Genomic DNA, 24,768 nt, shown 5'->3' with positions numbered 1-24,768 from the left:
CTCACCCTTACAACCGGCCTCCGCGCGCCATCCGGCTCCGGCTCCTGCGCCCTCCTCCTCCTCCTCCTCCTCCTGACACTTCCTGCAACACAGCTGGGAGGAGGAGGAGGAGGAGGGGGGCGCAGGAGCCGGAGCCGGATGGCGCGCGGAGGCCAGTTGTAAGGGTGAGCGCGCGCGCGCCATCCAATCGGCTCCGGCTCCTGCGCCCTCCTCCTCCTCCTCCTACTCCTCCCAGCTGTGTTGCAGGAAGTGTCAGGAGGAGGAGGAGGAGGAGGAGGGCGCAGGAGCCGGAGCCGATTGGATGGCGCGCGCGCGCTCACCCTTACAACCGGCCTCCGCGCGCCATCCGGCTCCGGCTCCTGCGCCCTCCTCCTCCTCCTCCTCCTCCTGACACTTCCTGCAACACAGCTGGGAGGAGGAGGAGGAGGAGGAGGAGGGCGCAGGAGCTGGAGCCGGATGGCGCGCGGAGGCCGGTTGTAAGGGTGAGCGCGCGCGCGCCATCCAATCGGCTCCGGCTCCTGCGCCCTCCTCCTCCTCCTCCTCCTCCTCCTCCTAGCACTTCCTGCAACACAGCTGGGAGGAGGAGGAGGAGGAGGAGGGCGCAGGAGCCGGAGCCGATTGGATGGCGCGCGGAGGCCGGTTGTGTGAGTTTTCAGGGCTGTATGTATGACCATGTTCCAGAAGCATTCTCTCCTGACATTTTGCCCACATCTATGGCAGGCATCCTCAGAGGTCTGTTGGAAACTAGGCAAATGGAGTTATCTAATATCTATGGAATGTCCAGGGTGGGAGAAATGAAAGCCATTCAATGCTAATCAAGGTGACCATTACTGCAACATTCACACTTACAAAATGTTTTGTAAATATTTACGAAATTTCGTAAATAACAAAACATTTTTTTGGAAAGTTTTGTAAATATTTTAAATATCGAAACAAAAAAACACCCCAATTACAAATCGATTTTAGAAACAAATTTTTTCTTGATCAAACAGGCCTAAACATTACCATTAAACTGGTTTTACATGTGAATTACATTGTATCCTAACATTCTTTCCAGGAACCCTTTTCTCTGGAACTGGGTGTAATTCCAAGCCTCCTCCCTAAGACTTCATTCAGTGCAGAGACAGACACACGCTACTACTTTAGCACAATCTTTACTGTTTGTAAATGATGCAAACATTTCAAGCCTTTCACCGATGGGGTCCAGTGTCTCCGCACATGTGGTTGATGATAGAATTGGACTACTAAATAACTAATTATATCCAGAATATCCCACCCCACAATGTAATTACCCATCACAAGTTATATGAAACCTTCCACACAACCATACAACCGAGAATATCAAGGCAGAAAATCCCACAATATCTGCTTTGAACTGGAATATATGGCAGTGTAGACTAAGATAACCCAGTTCAAAACAGATGTTGTGGGATCTTCCGCCTTGATATTATGGGTAAAATGGCTGTGTAGAAGGGCCCCCACTCAAGAATAAGGCAGATGGGACATGGACTCCCAAGGCTTATACAGGATAAAAGCAAAGAGAGAAAATTAAATCTATACTTATGAAATCTGGGTCAGCAAGTTAGCAGCAGGGGGGAAATCAACCTTGCAGATCATTCTCAGTCTTAATACTTTTTCCCAACCTCAAATAGTCAAATTAATGTATAAGATTTAAAGCAAAGTCACAAATACCCACTAGCACTTTCATTCCATTTGGCAACAGTTAACATTTGGTCATGATACTAACAAGGACTCAGTTACCCATCTACCTGGCTGCAAAATCCCATTTAGAAATGGGCAAGGTTGTTTTAAGCAGTTTGGGGTCAGGTCAAGATTTCTTTCTCTTCAGAGGCAAAACTCTAACAAGGCCAGGGCTTCATTTGTGTCAAGTACCTACTTTTAGTTAGCATATCAAGTAATTAACCCAGTTTTCTCAACCTTCCTAATGCCGCAACTCTTTAATAAAGTTCTTCATGTTGTGGTGACCCCCAACCATAACATTATTTTCATTGCTACTTCATAACTGTAATGTTGCTACTGTTATGAATCGCAATGTAGGTATCTGATATACAGGATGTATTTTCAATCAGTGGACCAAATTTGGCACAAATATCCGATACACCCAAATTCAAATACTGGTGGGGTTGGGGGGAGGGTTGATTTTGTCACTTGGGAGTTGTAGTTGATGGGATTTATAGTTCACCTACAATCAAAGAGCATTCTGAACTCCATCTATGATGGAATTGAACCAAACTTGGCACACAAAACTCCCATGACCAACAGAAAATACTGGAAGGGTTTGGTGGGCATTGATCTTGAGTTTTGGAGTTGTAGTTCACCTACATCCAGAGAGCACTGTGGACTTAAACCATGAGGATTTGGGCCAAACTTGGCATGAATACTCAAATGCCCAATATGTGAACACTGGTGGAGTTTGGAGAAAATAAACCTTGACATTTGGGATTTATAGTTCACCTACCATCAAAGAGCATTCTGAACCCCACCAATGATAGAATTGGGCCAAACTTCCCACACAAAATCCCCATGACCTATATTTTCTGATGGTCTTTGGCAACCCTTTGTCAACCCCTCGTGACCCCATCAGGGGTCCTGACCTCTAGGTTAAGAAATACTGAATTACTAGGTTCTTGTGGGTTTTTTCGGGCTATAGGGCCATGTTCTAGAGGCATTTCTCCTGACGTTTCACCTGCATCTATGGCAAGCATCCTCAGAGGTAGTGAGGTCTGTTGGAATTAGGACAATGGGTTTATATATCTGTGGAATGGCTGGGGTGGGGAAAAGAGCTCTTCTCTGCTGGAGCTAGGTGTGAATGTTTCAACTGACCACAACAGCAAAACAGCAGAGAGGAAACAACCAGGCACATCTTAACACCTCTCAACAAAAGTTTTTCCCAGGCTCAGCCAGGCCTTCAAATGCTAATGAAGGTGGTCAGTTGAAACATTCACACCTAGCTCCAGCAGAGAAGAGCTCTTTGCCCCACCCCAGCCATTCCACAGATATATAAACCCATTGTCCTAATTCCAACAGACCTCATTACCTCTGAGGATGCTTGCCATAGATGCAGGCAAAACGTCAGGAGAAATGCCTCTAGAACATGGCCCTATAGACTGAAAAAACCCACAAGAACCTAGTGATTCCAGCCATGAAGGCCTTCGACAAAATACTGAATTAACCCACAAAAAATATACCTGAGCAGATATAGGTTTACTTCATTAGCTAAGTAACTAGGGAATACCCACACATCAGAGATTTTGGAACAGAGCATCTTCAGTATGGGCATACTATGAAGCTGTTGGGCTCTATAGTAATCAGATGAAACTGGAAAGCTACATCTGTTTGATGTTTGTCTGCCATAAATTGAAAAACACTGCTAGAAAAGAAGAAACCTCCTCCTGAGTCTAAAAGAAAGTTGGTGTGTGCCACAACATCCCCTTGTGAGAAGTCCAATTCAGTCCAGCCACTTTCTATCTTTAAGAAGCATCAAAACAATGGCAAGAGTAAGCTTTCAAGAAATAACCGAATCATAGAATCACATGGACCAAAAGGGCCACACAATCCAACACCCTGCCATGCAGGAACAAACAATCAAAGCACCTCACTACCTCTGAGGATGTTTGCCATAGATGCAGGCAAAACGTCAGGAGAGAATGCCTCTAGACCATGGCCATATAGCCTGAAAAAACCTACAACAACCCAATCAAAGCACCCCTGGCAGATGGTCATTGAGTCTCTCTTAAAAACCTCCCAAGAAGAAGACTCCACCAAGCTCCAAGGCAGCATATTCCACTGCCAAATATCTCTTACCATCATGAAGCTCTTCCTAATGTTTAGATAGAATTTTCCCGCTCTCATTTGAATCAATTGTTTCATATCCTAGTAGAGCAGCAGAAAATAAGATTATCCCCACCTTTCAAGTATTTAAAAATGGACATCATGCCTACTCTCAGCCTTCTATTCTTCGAGCTAAACATACCCAGCTTCCTCAGCCGCTCCTCATATGTCTTGGCCTCCAAACCTTTGGTCATTTTGGTCGCCCTTCTCTGGACACGGTCTACTAGTCAATAGTCCATTCAGACTACAGTATTTCTGGAAAAAGGCAGAGGAAAATGATACATGCGCAGTGGAATGAACTCAAAGAAACTTTGCTTTTCACACATCTGACAGCTACGTCATATACGCTGTCCAGGCAAATTGCATAAGAGAACTCCTCTGATCTATATTTAAACTCATTGCTCTTACACAAGTCCTCCAGCCCTGCTGCTCAAGACTAGTTCAACAAGACATTTCACTCGTTTGGTTTTGTTTTCATTGATATTGTAGGCAGAGCTGGTTGTGTCTTATCTATCAGGTTGTCATGACACTCCCATTTGCAATGAATACATGCATTTCTCTGCCACCACAAATTTACAGAGGGAGTGTGTATGATGTACAATCAGCACATTGTTTCAACAGATTCGTCATTCATGGATTCAATCAATCACAGCTTGAAAATAGTTTTCTAAGATCTACAGAGACACTCGCTGGAACTCCTCAGCAAGCAAGAGTCCAAAAGTGGCAGGCTCAAACCCAGAACCTCAATCAATGGCTGATACCCAATGAGAGACTCCCCCCTGGGCACACAGAAAACTGGGCAACTTGGAAGGTGCCAAACAGACTGCGCTCTGGTACCACGAGATGCAGAGCCAACCTTAAGAAATGGGGCTACAAAGTGGAATCTACGACACGCGAGTGTGGAAAAGAGCAAACTACAGACCATCTGCTGCAATGCAACTTGAGCCCTGCTACGTGAACAGTGGCGGACCTTCTTGCAGCAACACCAGAGGCACTCCAAATGGCCAGCTACTGGTCAAAGGACATTTAATCAACTACCAAGCTTGCAAACTTTGTGTTTTGTTTGTTTGTTTGTTTTGTTTGTTAAAAAATGCAATACAACTGTTTGGTTTGCTCCTGACACAATAAATAAATAACTTGAAAATATATATTTTTTTAAAAACCCAAAATCAAACCTTGGTTTCACAGATGCTCAGTATTACGCTGATATGTACCCTGCTCTTGTAGCCTTCTACAAGGGACACATTTTTACTACACTATAGTCTATAATAGGACTTGAGCATCCATTGATCTTGGTATCCATGGGGGCCCTGGAACTAAATCGCTGGAACAAGACCTGGGCTCACTGTAGTTGCCTTCAAGACCAAAGACATACTTGAACTTCAAACACTAACTGGCTTCATTTCCCCCCCTCTCTCATCTTTCTTGTTTTCTTTAAAATACAAAAATGTAATGTTACTACCAATGATATCAATCTTCAGTTGAGTCCTAGCCAACCACTGAGGTCACTACCTCTCAACTTCACCTTTGCCTACTAGTTCTGTGGTATGAAGGTCAAAAGAAGATAAACCTCTTGGGCAAAAGTGAAGCACAAACGTGAATTCGCAATGTAAAATGCATGATTACAAAGGCCGCCACTCTCAGGTGATTTCAAAAGATGATCACTATTGCTTGTGAACACGGGTAAACTTCCTTTCTGTCTTCAACAGTTACACTTTCCCAATTAAGAATGAGATTTTACTTCCTTCTAGAAATTATCTTAGGCTCCTTCTACACTCCCATATAATCCAGATTATTTGATCAGATAATCCACATTATCTGCTTTGAACTGGATTATAGAAGTCCATACTGTATCCAGTTCAAAGCATTTTATATGGTTGTATAGAAGGAGCAATAATTTAAAAAATTGACAATCAAACAAAATATATATATTACTGAATCTACATGAATATTCAGAGCACCTCAATAATAAAATTGTGATAGCTGAAAATCACTTCTTTTAACTATTTAAACTACTGTTTTAAAGTGATTGTTTTATAGTGGTGTTATTGTATTTAATTGTATTGTGATTTTTAATGTATTGTATCGGCACCGTGGGTTGCCTGTTGGAAGCCATCCTGAGTCCCTCCCCAGAGATGAGAAAGAAGGGGTATAAATGCCATAAATAAATACATACTGTTATGTATCATACTTATATATCCAAATACATTTTGTATGAACTACTTGCCCACAGAGAAGCCTCTTCAGATTGTTTTAAATGTGGGAATTCACATCAGGAGTGGAAAATGTTGTTGGACTGTAACTCCCAGTACTCCTCACCATTGGCTATGCTGCCTAAGGCTGATAGTTCAACAACACCTGAAGGGCCACATTCCCATCTGTGATGTAAAAGAGGATATGTCTTTTACATTATGTCATGGAGCTGAGTGAGTAGCTGTGTTCCCTCTCTTCCTAAGGAAGAACTGAATCACACATGATGCAGCAATTCAGCAGAATCACCCATTCTCCACGCTCAAAGCTGAAAGGAAGTTAATCACAAAGAGACGTAAAAGGAAATACTACTTTGGTCTTTAATTATTTAATTAATCTCTTACTCAGCACTCTGAACCCTGGTACACAATCCGGAAATTATTGTGTGATATTCACCAGAAAATATTGCAACTGGTTCCGAGCAACACCTAAGTATTTATTTATCGTGTCATCAGCAACCATATCATTGTATTACATTTCTAACAGAACAAAACAAACACACAAATTAAAAAAAAACCCACAGATTTTGCAAGCTTGGTAGTTGGTTAAATGTCCTTTGACCAGTATCTGGCCACTTGGAGTGCCTCTGGTGTTGCCGCAAGAAGGTCCTCCATTGTGCATGTGGCAAGGCTCAGGGTGCATTGCAGCAGGTGGTCAGTGGTTTGTTATTCTCCGCACTCACATGCCGTGGATTCCACCCTGTAGCCCTCAGAAGCAACCAGAAACACCTAAGTGCTGATGGGCCATATCACATTTGTTATTTGTGCCTAGTAAAGAATGCCTACAATCTGGGAAAGGATATAGGACAGCGTTTCTCAACCTGGGGGTCGGGACCCCTGGGGGGCGTCACAAGGAGGTGTCAGAGGGGTCACCAAAGACCATCAGAAAACAGTATTTTCCGTTGGGATGGGGGTTCTGTGTGGGAAGTTTGGCCCAATTCTATTGTTGGTGGGGTTCGGAATGCTCTTTGATTGTAGGTGAACTATGAATTCCAGCAACTACAACTCCCAAATGTCAAGGTCTATTTTCCCCAAACTCCACAATTGCTCACATTTGGGCATATTGAATATACGTGCCACGTTTTGTCCAAATCCATAATTGTTTGAGTCCACAGTGCTCTCTGGATGTAGATGAACTACAACCCCAAAACTAAAGGTCAATGCCCACCAAACCCTTTCTGTTGATCATGGGAGTTTTGTGTGCCAAAATTGGTTCAATTCCATCATTGGCTGAGTTCAGAATGCTCTTTGATTGTAGGTTAACTATAAATCCCAGCAACTACAATTCCCAAATGACAAAATCAATCCCCCACTCCAACCCAACTAGTATTCAAATTTGGGTGTATTGGGTATTTGTGCCAAATTTCGGCCAGTGAATGAAAATACATCCTGCATATCAGACACTCACATTAAGATTCAGAACAGTAGCAAAAATACAGTTATGAATTAGCAATGAAAATAATTTTATGGTTGGGGGTCACCACAACATGAGGATCTCTATTAAGGGTTCGCCACATTAGGAAGGTTGAGAAACACTGATATAGTATGACTTCCCTAATAGTGGTAATGGATCTCTCCACGCAAGAAGTATGCAACATGGAACTGTTCAGGCAGGAGAGAGACCTTTCCATAAATTAAATGTTGCTCTATTAGTATAGCAATGCAGAAGGCTCAACGTAGTCTTTCTGATCCCCTAGATCCGTCATGGCGAACCTATGACACGCGTGTCAGCACTGATACACATGGCTATTTTTGATGACACGCAGACACATGCAGCCACATAAAGAGAAATACACCTTATAAGAGCCAATCTAATTCCATCCTTAAATTTGTAAAAGGCTCTGCAAATTTAACGTCTGCATGTTTGAGCATTGTTCACTCCATAAATCAGCATGGAATAAACATTTTTCTTATTTAAACTATAAATATTGCAAAATTATGGTTTTTTTCTCGAAGTGACACTCTACCGAAGTTATGCTCAGGTTTTTGGACAATTTTGACACACCAAGCTCAAAAGGTTGCCCATCACTGGCCTAGATCCATGGGATCTTCCAATGTGTGGAATCCATGCAAATAATCCATGCCACTGCCTTGTTCAGATTATGGACAATTGGGCAGGCAAGTCCTGAAAGTTCCCCATTGCTGGGCCTTCAGCCTATGTTGTTTGACAAGGAGAGCAACATTATCCTAGTGCAGGAATGTTTCACATCCCAGGAATGTTGGCACAGCCGCATCTGTAAAAACACATCCACACCTGTGTCAGATGACTGCCAGGACGATAGCTACTGGAGCAAAGCAAAGTGTAATTTGTCTCTGTGTTTACCAAAAGTGAATGCTATCCCTTGAGATGTCTACATTTGTGCGGAGCTCAAGAGACGGGAACCTTTTCATCATAAAAAATGGAATAGTAGTATCCAAGTTTCAAAACAACCCAGGAGAGAGAGTGTGATAAAACACACAGTTTTGCTTCCTCTTCAAAATGTATACGTAAGAGGAAGCTCCAATCTCCGAAACCACCGTGATTCTTGTGGGCTCTGTCATAAAAGTTTTATCAGTGGAAGTCAGTCACATGTGTTAATGGAATGCTGTTGAAACAATTCAAGAAAAACCGGCCCAAGGGGGACATACGAAGAGGTTTGTACAATTATGAATGATGTACAAAGAATTGGTTGAGATGGCATTTCCTAGCCTCAATCCTAGCCTAGAGCCAGAGTCAACTTAAAGTAACTTGCTACCTGAGGTGGACACCAAGACAGCACCATCATTTCAAACAGTTCTGGCCCAGCTAACCTGTCCGAACATATAGAACATGGGTCCTCAAACTACGGCCCGGGGGCCAGATACGGCCCTCCAAGGTCATTTACCTAGCCCTCACTCAGGGTCAACCTAGGTATGAAATGACTTGAAAGCAAACAACAACAACAACAACAATCCTATCTCATCAGCCAAAAGCAGGCCCACACGTCCCAATGAAATACTAATAAGTTTATATTTGTTAAAATTGTTCTTCCTTTTAATTATTTGTATTGTTTTAAAGTGTTATTAGCACTACAAATAAGATATGTGCAGTGTGCATAGGAATTCATTCATGGGTTGTAGGTTTTTTCAGGCTATATGGCCTGAAAACAAACAAGGACATTTAATCACCTCTCAACAAAAGTTTGCTCCACGCACTGTCAGGACATTATATGCTAATCAAGGTGGTCAGTAGATGCAGGCAAAACGTCAGGAGAGAATGCCTCTAGACCATGGCCATATAGCCCGAAAAAACCTACAACAACCCAGTGATTCCGGCCATGAAAGCCTTCGGCAATCCATTGAATTCATTCATGTTTTTCTTTTTTCAAATGATAATCCGGCCCTCCAACACTTTGAGGGACTGTGACCTGGCCCTCTCTTTAAATAGTTTGAGGACCCCTGATATAGAATCATAGAGTTGGAAGAGACCTCATGGGCCATCCAGTCCAATCCCCTGCCAAGAAGCAGGAATATTGCATTCAAAGCACCCCTGACAGATGGCCATCCAGCCTCTGTTTAAAAGCTTCCAAAGAAGGAGCCTCCAAAGAAGGAGCCTCCACCACACTCCAGGGCAAAGAGTTCCACTGCTGAACGGCTCTCACAGTCAGGAAGTTCTTCCTCATGTTCAGATGGAATCTCCTTTCTTGTAGTTTGAAGCCATTGCTCCACATCCTAGTCTCCAGGGCAGCAGAAAAGAAGCTTGTTCCCTCCTCCCTAGGACTTCCTCTCACACATTTATACATGGCTATAATATCTCATCTCAGCCTTCTCTTCTTCAGGCTAAACATGCCCAGCTCTTTAAGCCGCTCTTCATAGGGCTTGTTCTCCAGACCCTTGATCATTTTAGTCACCCTCCTCTGGACACATTCTAGTTTGTCAATATCTCTCTTCAATTGTGGTGCCCAGAATTGGACAAAATATTCTAGGTCTGGTCTAACCAAGGCAGAATAGAGGGGTAGCATTACTTCCCTAGATCTAGACACTATGCACCTATTGATGCAGGCCAAAATCCCATTGGCTTTTTTTGCCGCCACATGACAATGTTGGCTCATGTTTAACTTGCTGTCCACAAGGACTCCAAGATCTTTTCCACATGTACTGCTCTCGAGCCAGGCGTCCCTCCTTATGAACCATCTAGGACCCTAAGATCTTTTGGGAAGGCCCTGCTCTCGGTCCCACCTTCTTCACAGACTTGGTTGGTGGGAACGAGGGACAGGGCCTTCTCAGCGGTGGCCCCAGTAACACCTTCTGGGTGCGACCCTCTAGGAAGGACCGGAGCCACTGTAAAACAGTACCTCCAAGGCCCATTCCCACGAGATGTCCCAGAAGGATACCGTGGTCGACGGTATCGAAGGCCTCTGAGAGGTCCAGCAGAACCCACAGGGACCCACTCCCCTGTCCGATGAAATGTCCTTCCTATAGCTTCGAAAACATCATAGCAGACAAAAGAAATAACCTTTTCATAGAATTATACAATTAGAGGAGTTGAGAATTATACATCCGGTCCATCCCCTGCCATGCACTATGGACATTCACTCAACATATAGTCTAATTATGAAATGTTTGGTCACAATATATAGTGACAACGGTAGGATTTAGTAAGATTAGGGAATGTGATAGAGTAGAGGTTAACTGAATTCTTCTGGTTTATTGGACAACTGGAACACCGTAGTTCTGTGGTTTTGATCTATCTTGTGAGCATGTGGTATGGGGAGGAGTGGGATCAATCTTTGACATGGTGTCCTCCAGGCCTCTATTCTGTCTGCCATGTTACTCAATACCTCCATGAAGCCGCATGGGGAGGGTCATTCAGAGCTGTGGAGTTAGGTGTCACCAATGTGCTGATGACACTCAGTTCTACTGCTCCGTGTCACCCAACACCAAGGAAGCACTCAACAGCCTTATTTGATAATGGTGAAGATGAGGGGAGAACCAGCTGAAACTAAACCCTGACAAAGCAAAGATGCTATTGCATTGCCATGTAGACATAGAAGGAAGAGGAGAAAGGAGGATGCTGATGTTCACATGCTAACCTGTATATATACATATGTAACTTTAGAAAATGTGAATAATTTAAATAGAGTTGCAATACATCTCAAGTGGGTTAAAGCGCTGAGCTGCTGAGCTTGTAGACTGAAAGGTTGCAGGTTCGATTCCGGGGAGCGGCATGAGCTTCTGCTGTCAGCCCTAGCTTCTGCCAACCTAGCAGTTCGAAAACATGCAAATGTGAGCAGATTAATAGGTACCGCTCCAGCGGGAAGGTAACGGCCCTCCATGCAGTCATGCTGGCCACATGACCTTGGAGGTGTCTACGGACAACGCCGGCTCTTCAGCTTAGAAATGGAGATGAGCACCACATCCCAGAGTCACACATGACTGGACTTAATGTCAGGGGACAACCTTTACCTTACAATACATCTCAACTGAAAGATGAAAACAATGCCCAAGTGGCCTCTGTACATGTTGGCTCCACCATTCAGGTGCAATGTGTAGATAACCAATGCAAAATACCATAAAATCCCTCTTACTACTTATTTTGATATCAGACTCTGGCAGGACAGCCGTTCAAATGAAGGACAAACTTCAGAATGTGGACTCTCCCTAAATGATGTTGATTCAGAAAGTCTGACTAAGGAAAGTAATAATCAACCTATTCTAAAATGGGTTAAATGCCTTATGAAGACCATAACCCTTTTACGCTATATATATGGGAAGTCTGATCTCCCCACAGTGGTTACATCCCGAATAGATTACTGCAATGCGCTCTACGTGGGGTTGCCTTTGAAGACTGTTCGGAAAGTTCAACTAGTCCAACGGAGGGCAGCCAGCTTACTCACTGGAGCGCCATACGGGGAGCATACCACCCCTCTGCTATGTCAACTCTACTGGCTGCCGGTCCATTTCCGAGCACAATTCAAAGCGGTGGTCTTGGCCTATAAAGCCCTATATGGCTCCAGCCTAGTTTACTTGTACGAACATATCTCCCTCTACGTTCCGCCTCATAGTTTAAGATCCACCGGCAAGGCCCTACTCTCGGTACCACTGGCCTCGCAAGTATCTGATGGGGACGAGGGACAGGGCCTTCTCGGTCATGACCCCCCCCCCTCCCCCCTGCTTGTGGAATTCACTTCCCCAGCAAGATTAGATTGGGGTTCTCCCTCTTTTCCTTTAGGAAAAAAACTGAAATCGTGGTTTTGGAACTAGGCTTTTGGCTACCAGGCACTTGGACACTGAACTGGACCATATGATTGTAATGATAATGGAAACGACTATATGACTGTATAAGTAATGTTATTGCTTTTAGTCTACTGTATATTTGTAGTTTTATATTGTTGTTATACTGTGATCTTGTGGCATCGAATTGTTGCCAGTGTTAGCTGCCCAAAGTACCCCCTCAGGGGTTTCTCCAAAATGTTGCCCAAGTATTTATCGTTATTTACATTTGCTTATCTGTCTGTCTCTCCTACAGGCAGACAGCAACATTGGGACTGGAGGATATGTGAAAAACAATATCTCAACTTCAGAGTGGAGAAGATGACTAGAGAGTCTCTTCCCTAGAGGCCAAATCCTGACATTTCAAGTTATACCCTGAATGTCAGCAACTCTTTCGACATTGTACTAGTCGTCTTATAATAACTTATCTTCAAGAGCTTGGAATTTGCTACATCTCTGAATGCTACGAGTCCAACAATAGAAAGGCAGGATCAGGCTTGCCTGTAATCTGCACTATAGACCCATTGTGTTTCCTAATACACACCTGAGGCTGCTTTGTTATTCTCTTGCAATATCAGCTAAAACAGTCTGCAATTTGGGAATCAAATGCTACAGGACATCTTTCCAGTTTATCATCTAAGTCCAGAGCTTGGTAAAGGTTGCTTTTTTGGATTAGAGATCTAAGTGGCCATATTGACTGGCGGATTCTAGGAGTTGTAGTCCAAAAATGTAAATGCCTATCTGTATTTTTCTGCTTCCAAGATGATCAAGTGCAGTGCAAAAGAGGACAGGACACTGGATCTATTGTTATTGTGTATTGGAGAAATTACATCAAATGCTCTTTTATCTCCCTCCTGTGTATAAGGTTGTATTTCTCCAAATGTTGTCTTCTCTATAAATGTGAAAGGTAGAGGAGACCTATTCTGCATCAAGCCATATTGTCTTACACCAGAGATAGAGACTGATAGAGATCTTTTTACATGCAATTCTCATCAGCTCAGATCAGCATATCTAAAAATGAGAAATACTGGGAGTTGAGATTCAAGCCCCTTCTACACTGCCATATAAAATCCAGATTACCTACTTTGAACTGGATTATATAGCAGTATAGACTCAGATAATCCAGTTTCAAAGCAGAAAATGTGGATTATGTGCATTGATAGTCTGGATTATATGGCAGTGTAGAAGGGGCCTCAGCAACATTAGGAGGACCGCACAATTCCCAACAAATCCTTTTCATAGTTCCATCTAAACAGACTAATTATGAAAGTTCTACCAGTACAAGCCAGAACTCATCTAAATTACCATATAAATGTAGTTATTTATTTATTTTAAACATTTATATCCCGTCCTTCTCTACCTCCGAGGAGGGACTCAGAACAGCTTCCAAACAGGCAACAATTCAATGCCAACACAGTAAAAAAAAACCACATAATAAATACATCCCTATACATTAACATAGTTAAAATATACGTTAGAACCAGTTCGCCAGATTAAAATTGCCATATTAAAATCGTCATCTAAATCAGTCCAAGTACGGTCCAATAAAATCTTGTCTTCCCCAGTATCAAACTATTCTGTGTACATCCAGATTATCTGCTTGGAACTGGATTATATGGCAGTGCAGACTCATATAATCCAGTTCAAAGCAGATAATGTAGATTATCGGATTTAATAATCTGGATTATATGACAGTGTAGATCCAGCCTCATTCATTCTAATTGGAACTAATGATCAAAGGCTGCTTCATGTGCTTTTTCATCTTATCTGAAAACATAAATCCAAACTAAAAAATATTGCCAACCTGGGCTGTCAAAAGACCCACCTGTAGAACCTGACCCACCAGCTGAAGATGAATCAATGTGAAGCCATCATACTCTAGACCAGTGGTTCTCGACCTTCCTTATGCCGTGACCCCTTAATACAGTTCCTCATGTTGTGGTGACCCCCAACCATAAAATTACTTTCGTTGCTACTTCATAACTGTAATTTTCCTACTATTATGAATTGTAATGTAAATATCTGATATTCAGGATGTATTTTCATTCACTGGACCAAATTTGGCACAAATACCTGACACATCCAAATTTGAATACTGGTGGGGTTTTGGGGGGTTTATTTTGTCATTTGAGAGTTGTAGTTGCTGAGATTTATAGTTTGCCTACAATCAAAGAGCATTCTGAACTCTACCAACGATGGGATTGAACCAAACGTGGCAGACAAAACTCCCATTATCAACAGAAAATACCGGAAGGGTTTGATGGGCTTTGACCTTGAGTTTTGGAGTTGTAGTTCACCTACATTCAGAGAGCACTGTGAGATCCAACAATGATAGATCTGGACCAAACTTGGCAAGAATATTCAATATGCCCAAATGTGAATACTGGTGGAGTTTGGGGGAAACAGACCTTGACATTTGGGACTTGTAGTTGCTGAGAATTATAGTTCACCTACAATCAAATAGCATTCTGAACCCCACTGATAGAATTGGGCCAAACTTCCCACACAGAACCCCCAAAACCAACAGAAAACAATCAGCCAAGAACAAGCCACGAGAGTAAAGATGAAGATGCACCCAGAGGAAAAGTGTTCTTGTCATACATCAAGGGAACCACTGACCGCATAGGGAAGCTGATGAGAAAACACAACATACAAATCACCTACAGACCCACCAAGAAAATCCAACAAATGCTATGGTCAGCAAAGGACAAGAGGGATCCTCTCACTTCTGCAGGAGTCTACCATATCCGATGCAGCTGTGGACAAGTCTACGTACGGACCACCAAACGCAGCATTGTCCAAACATGAATCAAGGAACATGAAAGGCACTGCAGACTACTTCAACCACAGAAGTCAGCCATAGCAGAGCACCTGATGAACCAACCTGGACACAGCATATTATTTGAGAACACAGAAATGCTGGACCACTCTCACAACCACCATGTCAGACTACACAGAGAAGCCATTGAAATACACAAGCATGTGGACAAGAAAGGAAGAAACCATGAAAATGAACAAAATTTGGCTACCAGTATTAAAAAATTCAAAAATTACAACAGCAAAACAACAGAGTAAACAATCAGGCACATCAAATCACCTCTCAACAAAAGATTCCCCCAGGCACTTCCAAGCCATTAAATGCTAATCAAGGTGGTCAATTGAAACATTCACACCTAGCTCCAGCAGACAAAAGTCCTTTGTCCCACCCTGGTCATTCCACAGATATATAAACCCATTTTACTACTTCCAACAGACCTCACTACCTCTGAGGATGCTTGCAATAGATGCAGGAGAAACGTCAGGAGAAAATGCCTCTAGAACATGGCCATATAGCCTGGAAAAACCTACAACAACCCAGTGATTCCGGCGTTCGAATAATTAGTGCAATGACTGGTAATAATGACATAGGAATGGAACAATGGATGACGAATCTGGATCATGTCTTTTAGTGATGAGACGCTAGTGAATGTTATGATAGTAATTGTGTATTAACTGTGTATTAGATTAGGTTATTAACTGTTTTTATATTGGTGCATTGAATTTTGCTGTGTCCTGTGTCTTGTGAACTGCTGTGAGTCGCCTCTGGGCTGAGAACAGCGGTATAGAAGTAAAGTAAAGTAAAGTAAATAAATAAATAAATAATGAAAGCCTTCAACAATACAGAAAATAATGTATTTTCCAATGGTCTTTGGTGGCCCCTCTGACACCCCCTCACTACCCCCTCCCAGGGGTCCCGACCCCCTGGTTGAGAAAAACTGCTCTAGACATATGATGAGATGATGTAACATAAATTAGAAAAAATAAGGCCCTTCCAAACAGGTCCTATATCCCAGAATCTGATCCCAGATTTTCTGTTTATCCCAGATTATCTGACAGTGGGGACTCATATAACCCAGTTTGAAGCAGAAAACCTAGGATCAGATCCCGGGATATAGGGCCTGTCAGGAAGGGCCCACAGTAATGTGGAAGTAAGTAGAGAAAAAAAGGAAATACACTACAGCCATTGCCTTGAACTTGCAAGACATGAGCAAGGCAATTGATGACAGGGGATCTTAGAGGTTTGTCATTCACAAGGTCTCCATAAACTGAAATTAGCTTGACAGCAAAGAATAACATCAGGTCTCCAGATAACTCCCAGATGCTTTAAGAAGCATGGCTAATAGTAAAGGAATCTGGGAGATCAACCACATTTGAGGACACAAGGTTTGAGCTAACAGACACCTGCAGTCTTGCCACTTGAAATCAGCGAGGAGTGGAAATGTTCACATTAGAAACAAACTCACAGAGGATTACATTTAATCCAGGCCATTTTGTATAGTACATTCCTAACTCTACAGGAAAGGTTGAATCAATTCTTCCCACTACAGAATTTCTTTAAAATTTAAATATTTATTTGCCATTTATAAACCGACGTCCTGCAAGGACAGACGAAGAACGAAAAAATGAAAGTGAACTAGCCAATGATAAATGTTGATCGCTGCTTGGATGAAGATGGAATTACTGGCTCATGGGGATCTCTAAGGCACTGTAAAGCAAGATACTGGTATGCATCGTACATGTTAGTTACCATGTCAGATAATGCATTCATGTACAGGAAGTTTATTTATTATTTATTTATTTATTTATTTGCTTTATTTCTATACCGCTTTTCTCAGCCCTCAGGCGACTCAAAGCGGTGAACAACATCAGTACAAAATATCACAAAACAAGTATAGGGCAATTAAAAACAATTATCACATAAATCATTAACATCAGTATAACAATCATTAGCGCCTCAACAGTAAAATCAGAATCCAGTCTCATCATCCATTATTCCGTATTCCTATGTTCAATTGCACTGTTTAATCAAATGCTTGTTCAAACAGCCAGGTCTTCACTTTCTTCCGAAACGCCAGCAGGGAGGGGGCCAATCTGATATCTGCAGCTGCATTCCACAGCTGAGGGGCCACCACTGAGAAGGCCCTGTCTCTCATCCCCACCAAGCGAGCCTGTGATGCAGTCGGGACCGAGAGCAGGGCCTCCTCAGACGATCTTAGTGTCCTAGTTGGTTCAAAGGAGGAGATGCGTTCGGAGAGGTAAGTAGGGCCAGAACCGTTTAGGGCTTTATAGGCTAAAGCCAGCACTTTGAATTGTGCCCGGTAGCAAACTGGCAGCCAGTGGAGCTGGCGCAACAGAGGAGTAGTATGCTCCCTGAGTGCCGCTCCTGTTAGCAACCTGGCTGCCGAGCGCTGAACCATTTGAAGCTTCCGAGCAGTCTTCAAAGGCAACCCCACGTAGAGAGCGTTGCAGTAGTCTATGCGGGATGTAACCAGAGCGTGGACTACCGCGGCCAAGTCAGACTTCCCAAAGTTCCTGATTACAAACATCCAATTTATAAATGACTCATAGTTAAGAACAGGGGTGAAAGAGCAGGGAAAGAAATATAACACTAGGAAGTGAATTATCATCGGGAAAAGGTATCTCCACTGAAGCTTTGTCACCAACCCTTGTTTCCACAACAAACCAAATTTTTTAAAATCCAATTATTTCAGGGGCAGAAAGTGATGTGAAATCTTCTGAACAGGGACACAGACAACACAATAAACACCACAGGGGTGTTCACCCTTTCCTATGCTGTCCAATACTACAATTATACCTGTGATTAATAGCTACCATCCGTATCCGTGCCCTGTTCGCCTTACCAGCTCAATAGATATCTTGAGCAATGATCAATCTATTTGCCGCAAGGAACTGGGAAATTGTTGCTTCTGTTCAATATTTGATGTTTTGTTTTATGTCTGTTACAACAGGCTGCGTTTCTTATTTAATTTTAGTTGTTAAGTCATAATTCATGTTTATATGTTGGGTTGCTAAATTTTGTCAGTATGGATGTATTGTTGGTGTATTCAAGCATTGAACGTTTGCAGTATATGTTTGGAATCCGCCCTGAGTTCCTCCGGGGAGACTGAGTGGAATATACATTTATTATTGGAGCCCCCGGTGGCGCAGTGGGTTAAACCCCTGTGCTGGCAGTACTGAAGACCGACAGGTCACAGGTTCGAATCCGGGGAGAGGTGGATGAGCTCCCTCTATCAGCTCCAGCTCCTCATGTGGGGACATGAGAGAAACCTCCCACAAGGATGATAAAAACATCAAATCATCCAGGCGTCCCCTGGGCAACGTCCTTGCAGACGGCCAATTCTCTCACACCAGAAGCGACTTGCAATTTCTCAAGTCGCTCCTGACACGACAAAAAAATATTATTATTATTATTATTATTTGAAACACAACAACTCCACAGCAGACACTCTACTGGCTGTTGTATTGAATCACACATCGGACACTTCCTAAGTGTCTAGGACTGTGTGATGTATCGGCGAATAATGCGTGCAGATCCTAGTAAGGTGGCCTTCTGCAGCTGGTGATCTTGTCATTATTATTATTATTATTATTATTATTATTATCATTATTATTATTATTATAAAGAATATAATTTTTTGGCTGGAGTTACACTTTAAAATGTACCTGTTCTGACCTGCATACAATTACAACTTAAGAACAAACCTACAGAACCTATCTTGTTCATAACTTGGGAAGTGCCTGTACTTGTTAATAGGTAATGTTGTAATGGCTTCTATTAGAAATTTCCTTTAACAAAATTCTAATATATTCTAACATGCCTATCCGAGTTATAACTGCTGATTGGAAGAAGAAGAGGAGGAGGAGGAAGAGGAATTATTATTATTATTATTATTATTATTATTATACTGACACAAAAACACAGTATCTCACAGCGAACGAGATATATATGCTAGATTTCGTATCACGAAATCATCATAATCATTATATATAATAGTCAATATTATTATTATTATTATTATTATTATTATTAGTCTAGATCAGGGGTCCTCAAACTTTTTAAACAGAGGGCCAGGTCACAGTCCCTCAAACTGTTGGAGGGCCAGATTATAATTTGAAAAAATCATGAATGAATTCCTATGAACACTGCACATATCTTATCTGTAGTACAAAAAACAATTAAAAACATTACAATAGTTAAAATGAAGAACAATCTTAACAAATATAAACTTATTAGAATTTCAATAGGAAATGTGGGCCTGATTTTGGCTGATGAGATAGGATTGTTGTTGTTGTGTGCTTTCAAGTCGTTTCAGACTTAAGTTGACCCTGAGTGAGGGCCGGGTAAATGACCTTGGAAGGCCGTATCCGGCCCCCGGGCCTTAGTTTGAGGACCCCTGGACTAGATCTAGGGAAGTAATGCTACCCCTCTATTCCGCTTTGGTTAGACCACACCTGGAATATTGTGTCCAATTCTGGGCACCACAATTGAAGAGAGATATTGACAAGCTGGAATGTGTCCAGAGGAGGGCGACTAAAATGATCAAGGGTCTGGAGAACAAGCCCTATGAGGAGCGGCTTAAAGAGCTGGGTATGTTTAGCCTGAAGAAGAGAAGGCTGAGAGGAGATGTGATAGCCATGTGAGAGGAAGTCACAGGGAGGAGGGAGCAAGCTTGTTCTCTGCTTCCCTGGAGACTAGGACACGGAATAACGGCTTCAAACTACAAGAAAGGAGATGCCATCTGAACATGAGGAAAAACTTCCTGACTGTGAGATCCGTTCAACAGTGGAACTCTCTGCCCCGGAGTGTGGTGGAGGCTCCTTCTTTGGAGGTTTTTAAACAGAGGATGGATGGCCATCTGTCAGGGGTGCTTTGAATGCAATATTCCTGCTTCTTGGCAGGGGGTTGGACTGGATGGCCCATGAGGTCTCTTCCAACTCTATTATTCCATGATTCTATGATTATTGATATGATGCTCAATAAAGGTAGAATTTATGTTTCTTAGTGGCAACCGCAGTCAGTGCAGATCCACAGCAACTGCTTAATGGCAAAATTTATCTCTATAATAAATTTAACCATAACAATCCTCTTGTCTGCAACCCCAGCTTGTGTGCAACCCATTCTATAAACAGAGAATATGCTTATAGCAAAAGAAACTGCCTGAAATATAGGTTTCAGCACCTGATATTCATTGGCAGTCTCCCATGCAAGGACTAACCAAGTCTAACTCTGCTTAGCTTCCAAGATCAGACAGAACATGATGCCTTTAGGATATCTAGATCATATCAATACCATCCGTTGTCAAAGTTGTGGAGGAAAGTAGACATATCAACCACCCACACACTGACAAGTAGCAAAAAATGGCATCTGGTCACTCTGGGGGAAAAAAAAACCTTGAGCCAAAACCTCTAAGGCCAAATTAGTTTAACAGTTATTTCACTGTTTATAACAAGGTATTAAACTAAAGCAACTAAATGCTAACAAGTCAACAAGGCGCAATAAGCTACCCTGGCTTCAGCACAACAGAACCAAACAAAACACTTCCTTGAAAACACATTTTGTTTTACTACCGTACTTCAGTTGCAATAAACTGCGGAGCAGAAGTTTGTTTCGGATAACAGATGTTTAACATGTGTTTACTGTCTTGCTTATTTCCAAGATGTTTGGGCTAAATCTTTATAGATAAAGTCGATAATATAATCATTTTTTCCTCCAATTTCAGGCTCATATTACCACCACCACCCCACATCAAATATATGTGCAATTATTCCTGAAGTTTTAAGATTAAATCGTATTCCTTGCACCTAAGGTTGTGGATTGCAACACAGAAGAGCTCATTGTAAAATCTCTCTCTCTTATCCACAAGACTATTTGCTGATTTATTACATTCTAATTTAATGCCAGACTCTTTTTTGGTGCTTCTTTCCCCCATTCCAGCCCCCTCTAAGTTGTCCAACATCTCGCCACAGTGAGAACAGGATTTTAGACTAATGGTCAATGCCAGCAGGACACTTATAATGTTCTGTAAAACTATTATGGCATATCATAGAATCATAGAATCAAAGAGTTGGAAGAGACCTCATGGGCCATCCAGTCCAACCCCCTGCCAAGACGCAGGAATATTGCATTCAAAGCACCCCTGACAGATGGTCATCCAGCCTCTGTTTAAAGGTTTCCAAAGAAGGAGCCTCCACCACACTCCGGGGCAGAGAGTTCCACTGCTGAACGGCTCTCACAGTCAGGAAGTTCTTCCTCGTGTTCAGATGGAATCTCCTTTCTTGTAGTTTGAAGCCATTGTTCCGCGTTCTAGTCTCCAAGGAAGCAGAAAACAAGCTTGCTCCCTCCTCCCTGTGGCTTCCTCTCACATATTTATACATGGCTATCATATCTCCTCTCAGCCTTCTCTTCTTCAGACTAAACATTATTTATTATTTATTTATTTATTTATTTCTTGCATTTGTTAACCGCCGCTCTCAGCCCTAGGGCGACTCGCGGCGGTGTACAGTACAAAAAAGACATTTTACAAAGGAATCAAACAACAATTAACATCACTAATACATACATCTAACACACTAAAAATCCGCTCCGTCATATTTATGGAATCATAGTCAATCTCGTCGTCATAGTTCAATCCGGTTGTCATTTCCCGTAGCATAGCATTTAGTTGGAAGCCTGCTCGAAGAGCCAAGTTTTCAGGCCCTTACGAAAGGCCATGAGGGAGGGGGCCTGTCTGACATCAGCAGGGAGGGAGTTCCACAGCCGGGGGGCCACCACCGAGAAGGCCCTCTCTCTCGTCCCCGCCAGACGTGCCTGCGAGGCAGGCGGGATCGAGAGAAGGGCCTCCCCAGATGATCTCAAGGTCCTCGTGGGCTCGTAGGCCGAGATGCGGTCCGTAAGGTATTTTGGGCCGGAACCGTTTAGGGCTTTGTAGGTTAACACCAGCACCTTAAATTGGGCCCGGTAGCAAATCGGCAGCCAGTGGAGCTGGAACAGCAAGGGCGTTGTATGCTCCCTGCGTCCTGCTCCTGTTAACAACATGGCTGCCGCGCGCTGGACTAGCTGCAGCTTCCGGGTCGTCTTCAAGGGCAGCCCCACGTAGAGAGCGTTGCAGTAGTCAAGACGGGATGTGACCAGAGCATGTACCACCGTGGCCAAGTCAGACTTCCCAAGGTACGGGCGCAGCTGGCGCACAAGCCGAAGCTGTGCAAATGCTCCCCTGGTCACCGCTGAAACATGCTCAGCTCCTTAAGCCGCTCCTCATAGGGCTTGTTCTCCAGACCCTTGATCATTTTAGTCGCCCTCCTCTGGACACATTCCAGCTTGTCAATATCTCTCTTCAATTGTGGTGCCCAGAATTGGACACAGTATTCCAGGTATGGTCTAACCAAGGCGGAATAGAGGGGTAGCATTTCTTCCCTAGATCTATACCCAAACAAACCTGAACTGGGGAGCAATTTGATTCCTTATATTTTTATTATACAATAGAGGAAGAAGGGGAGACAGAATGATGGCATTAATCTCATAATCATTCCCCACCCCCCTAATGAAACTGATAACTATCCGAGTACCATGAAAATAATAATAATAATAATAATAATAATAATAATAATAATCTTTATTTGTACCCTGCTATCATCTCCCCAAGGGACTCAGTGCGGCTTACATGAGGCCAAGCCCACAGCAAAGGTAATAAACAAAGGCAATAACAAATAATCAATACAACAATTAAAATAAAATAAAATTCAAACAATAGCAAAACAATGATAATTTTGGTCTCTTCTGAATGATATTATCTCCGGGGGCTCAAGTGCATTGGTGATCTGAATTAGACTGGCCTGTTGCTGCCATTCCAACAACAACACCACCAACAACAACAATAAAATGTAATAAATAATACTAATGATGATGATGATGATGATGATGATGATATAAATTGCTTCAAGTGCAAAAGACAAAGAGTGAATACCGTAAAACACAATCCAGAGCAGAAGAGAAAACTGGTGAAAGAAGGCTCTCCATGGACAGTTCCTGGGAAAAATTGAGAGCCAAATTGACAAAGAAAAAACATGGCTGTGGCTCACAAATGGAACTTTGAAAAAGGAAGATGGAGGGCCTGATTCTGGCAGCCCAAGAACAAGCCATTAGAACAAATGCCATCAAAGCCAGGATTGAAAAATCGACAACAGATCCCAAGTGTAGACTCTGCAAGGAAGCAGATGAAACAATAGATCACATTCTCAGCTGCTGCAAGAAGATTGTGCAGACAGACTACAAGCAGAGGCATAACACCGTTGCTCAAATGGTTCATTGGAACTTGTGCCACAAACACCATCTGCCTGCGACAAAGAACTGGTGGGATCACAAGCTGGAAAAGGTTACAGAAAATGAACATGTCAAACTCCTCTGGGACTTCCGAATTCAGACTGACAGAGTTCTGGAGCACAAGATTCCTGACTTCATGATCGTGTTAAAAAACAAAGTATGGATTGTCGATGTTGCAATCCCAGGTGACAGCAGGATTGAAGAGAAACAACTGGAAAAGCTGACATGATATGAGGATTTAAAGATTGAACTGCAAAGACTCTGGCACAAACCAGTAAAGGTGGTCTCAGTGGTGATCAGCACACTGGGTGCAGTGCCTAAAGACCTTGGCCTGCACTTAAACACAATTGTCGCTGACAAAATTACCAGCTGCCAGCTGCAGAAGGCCACCTTTCTGGGATCTGCATGCATTATTTGTCGATACATCACAGTCCTAGACATTTGGGAAGTGTCCACTACAACAGCCAGCAAAGTAATCTTGCCAACTGTGGACTCATCTTGTTGTGTTTTAAATATAATAACACTTGATTTATATTCTGCCATCTTCCTCAGGGGACTCAGAGTGGATTACAGTATATAAACAGACACAGGCAAACATTCAATGCCTTGTTACAAAGACATACAAGGACACAAATACACAGATGAGGCAAAGACTTCTCCTTTCATTTCCAGGTGTGGAGGTGGCACTCATATTCTGCTTTTGGGGAGGTGCTCTTTCTCCATTTCCAAGCTAAGGAGCCAGCATCCATAGACACCTCCTAGTCGTGTAGCCAGCCTGACTGCTTAACCTCTTTTTGCCCTTCCACACTGATAAGATACCTATTGACCTATTCACATTTGCATGTTTTCAAATTACTAGGTCGGCAAGACCCAGGGCTAACAGTGGGAGCTTACCCCATCCCACGGATTCGAACTGACAATCTTTAGATCAGAAGTTCAGCAGCATGTATTGCACCACCGTGGCTCCTTATTACACCACCACAGCAGGAATCACTTTAAGGTTGTTGATGTGATCCACAGTGTTATTTTCCTGTATATATGTGTGACTGCAGACAAAATAACGCAACCCTTCAGATGTTGTTGGAAGAGAAATACCAGCATTTTCCCCCATTGACTATGCTGACAGTGACTAGGGTGTCGGAAAACTACATTGTAATGCCATGATTCTCACCCCAATTTGTATACAACTCTGAGTATCATATGCCGGCTTCAGGGCCAAAAGGGTTGTTTACTCATATTTTAAGGAGAAACTTAAAATACATTGAGGGAAGGGTG

General features: G+C 42.7%; 1 protein-coding gene across 2 annotated transcripts in view; it reads right to left on the bottom strand.

Annotated features, from left to right (window-relative positions):
• The window catches only part of PLCD3 (phospholipase C delta 3), a 113,413-nt gene that overhangs the window by 72,871 nt on the left and 15,774 nt on the right, over positions 1 to 24,768 (bottom strand). The window contains exon 1 of one of the 2 annotated variants that reach the window (XM_060781192.2): positions 3,995 to 4,109. The exons of the other annotated variant lie outside the window; for it this stretch is intronic. Coding sequence (XP_060637175.2) covers positions 3,995 to 4,046 — 52 coding nt within the window. The 5' untranslated portion in view covers positions 4,047 to 4,109. Of the gene's footprint in view, positions 1 to 3,994; positions 4,110 to 24,768 lie in introns of those variants that run through there. 2 annotated transcript variants of the gene reach the window in all.

Source organism: Anolis sagrei, chromosome 6 (genome assembly GCF_037176765.1).
Source record: "Anolis sagrei isolate rAnoSag1 chromosome 6, rAnoSag1.mat, whole genome shotgun sequence".
In the NCBI taxonomy this organism is placed as follows: Eukaryota; Metazoa; Chordata; class Lepidosauria; order Squamata; family Dactyloidae; genus Anolis; species Anolis sagrei.
Note: the sequence above shows the minus strand (reverse complement) of the source record. Positions and strands in the feature narration are given on the sequence as shown.